The following is a 12500-nucleotide window of genomic DNA, read 5'->3' as shown; positions in this document are numbered from 1 at the left end:
GCTGACCTTGTCTGGGAAAGCATTGTTTGTGAGTATGATTGGCACAGATTCACTTGGATTTTTAAAGTTTCTTTGAACTTCGGAGGAAATTTTATTTTATTTTTTTTTGTTTGTTTGTTTTTCATTCCCAGATGCCCCGTGCCAAGTCCCACCGGCGAGCCCAGGCCCAGAAGCGGAGGATGGCGCAGCCGCAGCCATGGACCCCCCAGCCGCCTGTCCCCGAGTTCGTTGCTCGTAAGTATCAAACAGTTTGTTTATTTTTTTAATGTTTAACTGACCCAGTTTGAATGTTATTTGAGGAAATACAAATTTTGTGTCATCATACTTAACTTTGTTGTCAACCACACAGGGCGCGGTACAGGGTACCGCCATCGCGTGCGGAGATGGCCGACTTCGAAGCTGACCCAGCGCAGCTTCAAGTTGGTCACTCCTGCCCAGAAGCCGGACCAGAAGGTATTAGTTTTTCTTTTTCAGAAACACAGTGCTGGTTGTAAGAAGTTGGTGTCTATGTTCTAAAGCCGTGTCTCTGTCGTTGCAGATGGTGTTCGTCGTGGGAGACTCCCACCTGCGGGCCCTGGTGGATGGGATCGTCGCGATGCCGGAGGTACCTCTCTCTTTCTCTTTTCTCTCTGTTCCAGGTGCGCATGCAGCAGAGCTGAGGAAGGAGGTGTCCCACGCCGCTCTCCCCTGGACCCCGGACGTGGTGTGTGTGCTCGCCCCGAGCAACAACCTGACAGCCAGCAGGAACATCGGAGAGGCGTCGCTGGACTTCGGTGCTCTCCTGGCTACAGTTTGCAACCGCTGGGCGAAGGTGTGTTTAATTTGCAGTTGGCAGTATTTGTTTTGTCCTGTGCTGTCACAGTAAGTGTGTGTTTTCACATGTGCTTTTTTAGAAACCTAAATGTGATTCTAAACATGATTTTTTGTGTGTGTGTGTGTGTGTGTGTAGGTGTTCGTGCTGGACTTCCCTCCACGCCTGAACATCGAGCCTGGCCTGCAGGAGCTGTTCCGCCAGGAGTTCCGCCGTGTCGCAGCACGCATGGGTACGTCTTAGTTTTGGTCATCAGTTTGATTATAACTGACGTATCGTGAACCTAACCTCATATGTTTTACATGAGTGTATTTATTACCAGAATGTATGATGTTTCTCACTTTTGCGGCAGGTCTCCCATACGTGTCTGTGGCAGAGCACCTCCCCATGGACCGTTTGGAGCTGTGGAGCCGTGACGGTGTAAGTACAGCATACTTTGTTGTTGTGACATGACACATGGAGGAGTTGAAGGTTTCCATTTTCGATACACAAGTTGAGCGCAATGTGTTCTGCGTTTCACTGTTTTCCAGGTGCACCTCAGCGACAGCGACGGAACGCCGATCCTCGTCCAGGCCCTGTGGGACGCCGCGGTCCGCCAGCTGGCTCCTCCTCCTCCTCCTCCTCCCTCGGTGCCCCCCCGGACATCGCCTCGTGCCAGGGTCTCCCCCGTGCTGGTCGTGACGGGACACAGCCCCGCGGCTCGTCACCGCAACCCACTGGAGTGGACCGTCGTCGGACAGGAGGGCAAGGTAATGTGTTTGAGTCATTTTCTGGCTGTACATTTGTGCATCTTTTCTGGTTTTACGCCTTTATTTTGTGTGTGTGTTTGTGTGTGTGTTTTTTTTTTTTTTTTTTAATGGTGGTAATTTATTTTTGTTGTGGTTTTTAAGATTCGAGCATCTCCGGTGCAAGAGTCTGTCCTCCCGTCCAACCCCGTGTGGTTCAGCGGCGACATCCTGGATGCCATGGAGAGGGTTTCGCCATCCTCGGACAGCGACGTCACTGCCCTTCTGCCAGCTGGCCAGGTAAACTGCCTGATAATTACATTTATATATTAAGAAGTAATCCATATTAGTTCTGATTTTAAGGTGTTTCTGTTAAGTTATAAAATGTTAAATGGGTTTGCCTCTAATGTTTCCCCTTGTCTCTGTGTGAGTGTGTGTGTGAATGGTTGTGAGTTTTTCCGACTGTGTGCTGTGTCTTTTTGAGTCAGGTCATCATGGTGCTGGTGGTTGTGTGGCTCAGGTCCCAGGCTGCTCCAGTACATGTGGCTCCCCTCGGCATCCGCATTCCTCATCCACCAACTGTTTTTACATTTTTTTCCTTTATATTATACATATAGATCTTTTGTCGTCGTTTTTTTTCTGTGCTTGCAAAACCCATTGTATGTGTGTATGTCCTGGACAAAATTGAATTTAAGACTGCATTTAACAAGGTTTGTTTTCCTTCTTTTAGACTTCCCGTGTGAGGCGTTCGCCGAAAGGTGTTGCCACAAGGCGTAGAGGAGGAAAGCGGCAGGTTGGTATCATGTTTAGTATGTGAGCCATGTGGATTGTTTTTGCCATATTTTGATAACACGTGCAGAACCCGAATGAATGAGTGCATTATTGAAATGAGTCTTTTGTCTTCCCCTATCTTTTTTAGGTGCTGGCAACACCTTCACCTGCCCGTGTGACCGTGCCTGCCTCCGGCCCCAGACCAGCGGTGCAGCAGGTTTGTCTTTGTTTAAATATAATATGCGAGTTATCGTTTTGAGAGGTTGCAGGGAAATGGTTCTCCTGTGATTTAGTGAGACCTTGTTTGATTTTTTTGTCTTGTGTCAGGTGGAGGCGACAGCCCAGGAGTCGTCCAGCGTGGTGCCAGGGGTGGTCGTCGTCCGGGAGGAGGTTGCCGCAGCGTGCCCGGCCGTCCCGGAGGTGCAGCAGAGTACTTTTTATAACGTGCAGAACCCGAGTGAATGAGTGCATTATGTAAATGAGGCTTTTTTTCTTCCCCATCTTTTTTAGGTGCCGGCAACACCTTCACCAGCCCGTGGGACCGTGTCCGCCTCCGGGCCCAGACCAGCGGTGCAGCAGGTTTGTCTTTGTTTAAATATAATATGTGAGTTAGCATTGAGAGGTAGCAGGAAAATGGTTCTCCTGTTTTCATATTTGTCTGTTGTGTACATTCTGTTTTATCTAGTTATTCTCAATTGCACTCAGTATTATTTACACTGTTTATTCAGTTGTTTACACTGTTTAGTCTGTTGTTTACATTCTGTTTTATCTAGTTACTCTCAATTGCACTCATTATTATTTAGCTCTTGTTTTTTAGCACTAGTTATATAGACTATATTTAATTTTTAAACGGTCCCACAATTCCATCTCTGCTGTAATCCGGAAGCCAAGCAACGACACTTCGTTGCCAAAATCTCACTGCTGTGTTTTTTTTTTTTTTTTATCAGGTGGAGGCGACAGCCCAGGAGTCGGCCAGCGAGGTGCCGGGGGTGGTCGTCGGTCGGGAGGAGGTCGCCACAGCAGGCCCTGCTGTCCCAGAGGAGCGACAGAAGATCTTCAAAGCTAAGGCTGTTTTTGTTCCTTCTATTTGTGTTAGAGATGTTCAGTCAGAGTCTAGCGCTAATGCTGTGGCAACAGGGTCTAAGGATAGCAGCAGGATTAGGCTAGCTAAAGTTGTGCGCGGGTCGTTTCATCAGGGAAATGCCCGATTTGCGTATGCAGGTGTGCAGTGTATGGCTATAGCTTTGGTCAGCTTAGCCAAACACACGGTGAGGAGCGCGTTCTCGTGGGACAGGCTGGATCTGGATCGCGCGTTGGTTGAAGGTGATGAGTTGTACACGAGTTTGCGTGACCTCAACATCTTCAGCCATGTGTCTAATCTGCTGTCTGTGCCAGATTTGCCACAGCAGCTGGAATTAGACGGACAGCTGTTTAGGTTCGGTTTTGGCGACACAGTGTTAGGCGAAGTAGGCGTGACCGAAGGTGAATACATCGATTTCGGTGTATTCATCAGCTTGCGTAATGGACTGGAGAGAATCTTCAGTCAGTACACCACATGTCTTTTGACAATGTGCGGAAACACCACTGCCATCGTGCGTGAGGGTGGACGGTTCGCTGTGGTCGACAGTCACTCACGCAGTAACACTGGCTTGTTGCACCACAATGGTACAAGCGTGGTTCTGCATTTCGCCTGTCTTGACGACCTGCACCACTACATCTGTCGTTTGGCCGACAGTCTCCGTTCGAGGGAGAAGCTCTTTGAGCTGTGTGGTGTTACGGTCAGCGGGGGTGCAAGTCCAGCGCGGTCTGGTGTGTCTGTGGAGAGTCTCATCACTGGGATGAGCGCTGCTCCAGCACCAGAGTCTAGTGTGCTCACTGAGGCTGGGAGAAAAAGTGAGGTGTCTGCAGGCGTTTGTGTACCTGAGTGTGGTGTCAGCATTGCCGCAAGTCCGGCACTGTCTGGCATTTCTGTTTTTAGTTTCTCCAGCGAGGTGAGCAGCGGTTCAGCGGCAGAACCAACGGTGACCGATGGCAGAAAGCGTGTCATTTCTTCCGGCACTTGTATGTCGAAGAAATCCAAGAGTTTTGATGTCCGAGAGGTCAATTTGGACGTCGAATTTGTTAGTGAGGTGAGACGCGAAGAGCTGGTCTTCCGTCCCCTCGGCGTAGATGTTTGTCGTGCTTTATGCACAAAGTTGAACGTCGATTGCGCGAAGGTTGTTAGTCCGGTAGCCACAGAGGAGGGGTTCTTAGGTGTTCCTTGTAGCAAAGAGAGGATTGTTGCCGATGGGAACTGCTTCTTCAGAGCCATCTCTCAGGCGGTGAGTGGTTCTCAGAAGCACCATCGTAGGATTAGGCTAGCTGTGTGTAAAGAGTTAGAAAGGAACACTGATAGATATCAGAGTCTTTTGAGAAGTGAGTACTCCTCTGTGTTAGATTATATTGAGCAGTCCAGGATGAGACGTGTCGGCAGTTGGGCCACAGAGGTGGAAATTCAGGCGTCAGCTGATTGGTTAGGCGTTAATGTGTATACTTTCCATGATGGGCGTTGGATAAAGTATAGCTGCAGCAGTCAGCCTTTGTCTGCAGAGTGTATTTACATAGAAAATGTAATGGGACGGCATTTTGAGAATGTTGTTTGTGTGTGTAAGCCTGGACTGCACTATTGTTACAGTTACTGCAAAGTTAGTGAAGTTACAGGTTACAATGTAAGATCTAGAATGATGGATGTTGTGGTTGTAGATAGTGACAACACAGCGGTTAGGTGTGATGTAGTAGGTTCTGTTGTGGGTGTAGCGAATAGTGACAAGGTTGTGGAGGCTGCTAGGGAGTTAGTGTTAGGTAGAAAGTCTCTGTCCAAGTATCTGAGGAGGAAAAAAAGGACGCAGGAAAAGTTTAATATGTCGCTTAGGGAGAAACGGCAGTTAAGTATTAGGAAGATATATAAGGAAAATGTGTTGTTTAGGGAGAAGGCTAAGTTTTGCAGTGTAGAAAAGTATTGTAAGGATTTGCCCCACAGAGAAAGGGTTAAAGAGTTGAGCGTTAGTAAATACAGAGAAAGTATTGAGCATAGGGAGAGACTTAAGGCCAGGAGTTTTGTCAAATATAGGGACAGCAGTGAGCATAGAGCGACAGTTAAGGCCAGGAGTTTTGCCAAATATAGGGACAGCAATGAGCATAGAGAGACAGTTAAGGCCAGGAGTTTTGCCAAATATAGGGATAGCATTGAGCATAGAGAGAAACATAAAGAAAGGAGCAACAGTAGGAGTAAGAGTAAGTATCATGGTAGTGTAGAGTATAAGCAGAGGGTTATTTCCAAGGTGATGTTAAGCAGAAAGCAGAAGATAGAGAAGTCTAAAGATTTTGGTTTTGTTAGAGAGCAGTTTTTAGAAAAGGTCAGAGATGGACCTGATTTTGTGTGCTGTGTGTGTCATAGGTTGTTTTTTAGATATCAGGTGGTGATTTGTGAAAGGGAAGCGTATAGGCAAAGTTCAGTGACAGTGTCTACTGCAGATAGGTGTATAGGCGAACAGTATTTGCACAGGTGTAGTGGGGAGTGTGTTGCGCCGTGTTTGTTGGTTTCATCGCGCGGTAATTTGTGGATTTGTTACACGTGTGATAGGAAGCTTAGGTCAGGTGAGATGCCAGCTGAATGCTGGGTTAATAACTTGGAGCTGGATCCCATTCCTGCTGAACTGGGATCTTTGAATAGTTTAGAACAGCATCTTATTGCGTTACACATTCCATTCATGAAGATGTTGGCACTGCCTAAAGGCGGGCAGAATGGAGTACATGGACCAGTGACATGTGTTCCAGCCAACATTGTTCAGACTGTGAATGTGTTGCCGCGTTCGAGTATGGAAGGGTCTCTGCTTCAGGTTAAGCTGAAGCGGAAACTCACATATAAAGGGCATTACGAGTACCAGTTTGTCGATACGTTGCGTGTAAGACAGGCGCTAGAGTATTTAAAGAGGACAAATGTTCATTATAGAGACATAGAGTTTAACGAGCACTGGGTCAATGAGTTTGTTAGGGAGGAAGATAGGGAGAAGGAAGAGGCCGAATCAGGCAGTGAGGATGAGGCTGAGGTTAGGTTAGGTCAGGTTACGGTTCAGTCTGAAATGTGTGAGCTAGCGGAATCAGCAGACATAGGACAGGATGAACTGTTACATGACAGGCAACAGCACTGCATGTTTCAGGACACTTGTCTTATGCCTGTTGATATTGGTCAGGAAGCTTTAGATCAGTATTTTAAGGATATTTTGAATATTGCGCCTGCAGAAGGGAATAGTCCGGTAAGAATGCTTTCTGACCACACGAACGAGGCAAAGTGTTTTCCAGTGTTGTTCCCCGCAGGCAATAAGACATTTCATGATGCTCGGTGGCACGACTTGACGTTGGCGCGTTATCTCAATAATAGGATTATGCATGCCGACGGTCGTTTTGCGCGTAATGTAGAATATATATTTTTTGCGCAGTACGTGTCGGAGTTGGACAAGGTTGTGTCAAGTGTTTCTGTCGCGTTGCGTAAAGATAAAGGAGGTCAGAGGCCTCAGCGGATTAGTGAGGATATGTTGGCAGATGCGGACGCCTTGAAGCAGTTGTTGGCGTGTGATGATGGGTTTAGGTTTCTTAAACCCATTAGAGGAACTCCGGCCTTCTGGCAGTCTGTCCAGAAGGACGTGATGGCTTGTGTGCGACAGTTAGGCATTCCGACGTGGTTTTGCTCGTTTTCGTCTGCGGATATGCGCTGGCAGAATCTTCTGACCAGCATCCTGAAACAGGAAGGCAGATCGCAGACGGTAGAGGATTTGGAGTGGGCTGATAGGTGTGCGTTGTTGCGACGTAATCCTGTGACCGCGGCGCGAATGTTTGACTACAGGTGGCATTGTTTTCTGAAAGAGGTTCTCATGTCTCCCTGTCAACCTATCGGCAAAATAATCGATTACTTTTATAGGGTCGAATTTCAACAGAGAGGCTCACCACATGTACACTGTTTGTTTTGGATTGAGGGTGCTCCCCAAATTGATAAAAACACAGATGAGGAGGTAGTAGAATTTATCGACCGTTACGTTACGTGTGAGCTACCCTCAGATGATGACACACTATTGGACACAGTGTCATCTGTTCAAACACATTCCAAACGACATTCAAAGTCATGCAGAAAACACAAAACGACATGTCGTTTCAATTTTCCAAAACCTGTTTCTGCGCGCACATTCATTTGTAGAATGCGGGAGTGCAAGTGTGATAAGAAGAAGAAGGAGACAGGTGAGGCTGAACCTAATTCAGAAAACAAGCCAGTCTGTAAGTGTTTCGAAGATAGAGATAAAATGCCTAAAGAGTTTGCGCATAAAATTCTTGAAGAAGTTAAAAAAGCTGTGGAATGCGATGTGCCTCCTGCTAGTGTAGAGGAGTTATTTCGTAGTTTGCGCATTAATCAAGAGATTTTTGAGATGGCTTATAGGCGTTTAGAGAAGAAGCACAAGGTAGTCTATAGGAGAGGGGTGAACGAGGTTTGGGTCAATCAGTATAGCAAGAAGTTGTTGAAGTGCTGGAACGCTAACATGGACATTAGCTTTGTCACCGACGCCTACGCAGTAGTGATATACATAATATCGTATATTACGAAAGCAGAGAGAGAAATTGGCCTGTTATTGACTAATGCCCAAAAAGAAGCAAAAAAACAAGGGAATCTCTCTGCTAAAGAAGCCCTGCGGAAGCTGGGCAGTGTATATTTACACAATAGGGATGTTTGTGCGCAGGAGGCGGTGTATAGGCTAACGAACATGCACCTTAGGGAGTGTTCCAGAAAGGTTGTGTTTGTGCCGACAGGCAGTAGAATAGTTAGAATGAGTTTGCCCCTCAGTGTGTTGAGGCAGATGGCGGCCTCCCGTGATCTACGGGAGGAGGATATGTTTATGATTAGTATAGTAGATAGGTATAGGAATAGGCCTGACAGCGTAGTGTTTGATAACATGTGTATGGCTACCTTTGCATCTGAGTATCGTGTTCTCAGCAAAAATGAGATGTCTAAAGACAGAATTGAACTGAAGAATGACTTAGGATTCATTCTTAGGAGAACACGCACTCAGTTTGCAGTGGTGCGATACATGCGTTTTAATTTGGATAGAGAGGAGGAGGCACATTTTCAGAGCCTGTTGCAGTTGTTTCTTCCTTATAGAACTGACTCAGACCTCAAACCTGATGGCTTTGAGCTGTTTGAGCAGTTCTATAACGATGGTGAGGTGTTGTTTAGCGACGGCTCTGTACATTCGGTTAGTGATGTTGTTGATGAGAATAGGGCCAGGTTTGAGGTCAATTGTCCTCACCTTGAGTTAGCTCAGGAGATAGCTGCGCAAAACAACGGTGTAGATGAGGATGTTTGGGGTGAGCTTTGTCCTGAACAGGAAGCGGAACGCCTAGAAGGTTTAGAGGAGATGAGGCAGCAGCGGGAAGGTGAGTTAGCTGAGGAACAGCTAGTTGAATCATTAGTGAATGTGCCAGATTTGATTGTTGGTGGCAGACAGGTAGCGCAGTTAGAGAGAAACAGGTCCATTTTATCTAGAAGTGAGGGTTTGGCGCTTGTTAGGTCTCTGAATGAGACACAGCTTGCTGTTTTTTTTAAGGTGAGACAGTGGTGTCTGCAGAAGGTGATGGGTAAAAACCCAGAGCCTCTGCGTGTATTTGTGACAGGTGGTGCAGGGACGGGGAAAAGTCATTTAATTAGGGCTATTCAGTATGAGGCAGCGCGGCTGCTGTCAACACTTTGTGATCAACCAGACGATATCTGTGTTTTGTTAACTGCTCCAACAGGAATAGCTGCATACAATTTAAATGCAGCAACAATTCATCACACATTGAGTATTGGCAAACAGGCTAGTTTACCTTACACCCCTCTGGGTGAAGATAAACTAAACTCTTTGCGAGCAAAATTAAGTCACCTCCAAATTTTAATTATAGATGAAATCAGTATGGTTAATCACAACTTGTTGGCTTATGTCCACGGTAGATTAAGGCAGATAAAACAGACAGGCGACTTTTCCCCGTTTGGTAATGTTAGTGTGATAGCTGTCGGGGACTTCTATCAGTTGCCTCCCGTTAAAGGGAAGCCTCTGTATAGTAGTCCTGTTGGTGTGGACCTGTGGTGTAATTTCAGCATCGTGGAGCTGAAAAAGATAGTTAGACAGAAGGATAGTGTTTTTGCTGAGATGCTGAATAGGTTAAGAGTGCGTTCCAGGGCCACCCCAATGTTAGATAGCGACGTTGAAATGTTGAAGATGCGCGAGACCGGCGAGGTGAGCTCAGCCTTGCATATCTTTGCGACGAATAGGCAAGTAAGTGAGCACAACCTAAATTATCTGTTTGACTGTTGTCCTGATTATGTCACCATTGAGGCGCAGGATTTTGTGACTAACAGGACAACAGGGAATTTGGAACGGATGCCCGGGCATCACGGCGTTGCGGCGGACACGTCTCTACCGGAGACGTTGTGTATAGCGAGGAACGCGCGAGTCATGTTGTGCAAGAACGTGGATGTTGCGGACGGCCTGGTCAATGGAGCATGTGGCACGGTTACTCAGGTAGTTTTTGGAGAGGATTCCACGTTTCCTCTCACTGTGTATGTTAGATTTGATGATGAGAAAATTGGTTCAGATAGGAGGAAAAACCGTGCACATGCAGCAGTAGAATGCCTGCAGTCTACTGCCATTGATCCAGAGGAGGATAGAGCCACCAAGCGTGGCGGTTTGCGTCGTCAGTTTCCTCTGAGGTTAGCGTGGGCTTGCACTGTTCACAAAGTGCAAGGACTCACTGTGGATGAGGCGGTAGTGTCTTTGAAGAGGGTGTTTGCACCGGGGCAGGCATATGTAGCGCTTAGTCGCGTTAGGGCCTTGTCTGGACTGATCATCGAGGATTTTACAGAGAAGGCTATTTACTGCAAGAACACCATAAAGGAGGCCTTGGATAGCATGCCTCCATTTTTGATTGAGCAGCCAAAGCCTTCATTAAATGCACACAGTTTCTCTGTGTATTTAATGAATGTTCAAAATTTAACTCGCCATGTGTTAGATTTGGTGTCTTGCACGCAGCATTTACAGCTTACCTGTATTGCTGTGACAGAAACGTGGCTCACTGCACAGTCCTCATTAGACGGTGTCCAAATTGAAGGTTACACTTTCCACAATCGTCCTCGAGGCTTGTGTTACAGCAGCAGTAATCCCAAATTGATAGAGCTAAAGAACCTAGAACATGGTGGAGTTGGTTTGTATAGTGTAGACAATTTGGACTGTGATATTCTGCAGGTGCCCGATTTGAATCTGGAGTGTTTGGTGTGCCTGTGCAACAAATTCAACATATTGTTGGCAGTAATTTATCGTCCACCGTGTTATCCAAATTCTTTATTCAAACAAAATCTGGGGAAGTTACTTGATTGGTTAAATCCAATCAGTAACACAATTGTAATAATGGGGGATTTCAATGAGAACATTTTAAAAACATCATCAATTTGCAAATTTATGGGTGAAAAAGGTTTTAGTCAACATGTAACACAAGAAACTACAGAGAAGGGGACACTAATTGATCACGTTTATGTTAAAACAACACAATATAATGTGAACTGTGCAGTCATGCCCATGTATTTTAGTGATCACGAGGGTGTTTTGTGTAGTTTTAGTGTTAACGATGATCAGGGGTTAGGTGTTGACTTAGAAGAGGTAGAGGGCCTCTTCGAGTCAGACGTGGATTTTGATGAGGGTTAGGTTGGTTTGTTTGGCAAAGGAAGCAAACAATGAATTCACACGACCGGTGTGAATTCATTGTTTGATGAGTCAAACGGAGCTACATTGCAGTGTCCCGGTGCAAATGTTAGTGTTGTCGCGTTTGCGTGTTGGTTAAGAGGAAACTGACTTGTAGTGTGTTGTGTTGTTCATGGTGTGTACATTGGCTACCACTATGAATGTTGTCTTTTTAGAGCCTGTCCCACTGTAATTGTGTAGATTGTTATTTATTGTCATTATTTATAGTATTTATATCGTGTATTTATTGGGATTTTAGATTATGTATTGATGATGCAGAATAGATGATCATGGTTAGATTTTAGATTAAGCCAATCATGTGTTCCAGGTATAATTAGAGAAGGTATAGTTGTGGAGAATCATGTGTAGGGACGTATATCATGTAATCGTGTCACAGGTTTATGGATGTGTTAGTCTCTGTTTGCCACGTGTTAGCTGTTGGTCTCTGTTTAAAGTTTAAATGTGAAGAGTTCATTTGCAAAAACAGATAAAAGCCATTCTTAAAATGGATACACCGTTTCACTGATACTGCTTGGAGTACACACAAACACACACACACACACACACACACACACACACACACACACACAGCATGATTTAGGATAATAAACATTATGCCAGGCTAAGTAAACATATAAATAATAGAAATAAATATAAAGTAAATTTTAACACAATTCAAAAAAGTTTAAAAAGGTTTAATAAACTCAAATGGGGATCTGTTTTTGCAAATGAGCTCTTCATGTATATCTGTTAAAATTTTAAATGTATGTCTGTTTAAAGCTTAAATGTATATCTGTTTAAAGTTGAAATGTATATAGTTCTGCATGTTTGAGTCCATGTCACCTTCATGTGTACTGTCTGTACACAAGAGGTTCACTTCCAATACTGAAGTGTTCTGTCTGGTGTGCATGAACTCAGAGCAAATCTGTTGTGGCACAACAAGGCACAGACTCCCCATTCTGTACGCCTGAGCTGCCACAACAGGACAGTTATTTATATAAAAAGTAAATCCATTACCAGTTGTCTATTTTCCAGGTTTTCTGCTCCCATTTGTGTCCCCCATTCTTAACTTTTCTGTCTCTCTATGCCTCATCAACTTTACACAGTTGGGTGGCCCTGTCAACAAATTGTAGTTACTTTAGTTAGTGTACTATGAGATGCTGTTGGTCAGTGATGTTTGCCTCAAAATGTTGTCTTTTTTTACTCGAAGGGGAACTTCCTGGTTGAAGATGCTACTGTGGTGCAGCGTCCCAAACTTCCCTACCTCCCAAGTGATGATGATGTCGCCTTGTAGCAAGTGGCATCGTGGGACAGAGACAGCACATGCATTGTACCTATGTCCTGTCAAAGTGGTTCAGATAAACTTTAGTCTCAGTATTGTAGGTCTGGGACATGAGA

The 12500-nt window shown here is 45.4% G+C and overlaps 1 protein-coding gene across 1 annotated transcript in view; it reads left to right on the top strand.

The window, feature by feature from the left end:
- The first annotated feature begins 131 nt into the window (after positions 1–131).
- Positions 132–12500, top strand: part of LOC115376986 (uncharacterized) — a 38050-nt gene continuing 25681 nt past the window's right edge. The window contains exons 1-12 of the mRNA XM_030076839.1: positions 132–234; positions 350–453; positions 539–811; positions 950–1043; positions 1164–1223; positions 1310–1560; positions 1702–1836; positions 2267–2329; positions 2456–2524; positions 2635–2727; positions 2818–2886; positions 3255–3318. Of these exons, the coding sequence (XP_029932699.1) occupies positions 132–234; positions 350–453; positions 539–811; positions 950–1043; positions 1164–1223; positions 1310–1560; positions 1702–1836; positions 2267–2329; positions 2456–2524; positions 2635–2727; positions 2818–2886; positions 3255–3318 (1378 nt within the window). The remainder of the gene's footprint in view (positions 235–349; positions 454–538; positions 812–949; positions 1044–1163; positions 1224–1309; positions 1561–1701; positions 1837–2266; positions 2330–2455; positions 2525–2634; positions 2728–2817; positions 2887–3254; positions 3319–12500) is intronic.

Source organism: Myripristis murdjan, chromosome 18 (assembly GCF_902150065.1).
Source record: "Myripristis murdjan chromosome 18, fMyrMur1.1, whole genome shotgun sequence".
Taxonomy (NCBI): domain Eukaryota; kingdom Metazoa; phylum Chordata; class Actinopteri; order Holocentriformes; family Holocentridae; genus Myripristis; species Myripristis murdjan.
This window is presented reverse-complemented; position numbering and strand designations above follow the sequence as displayed.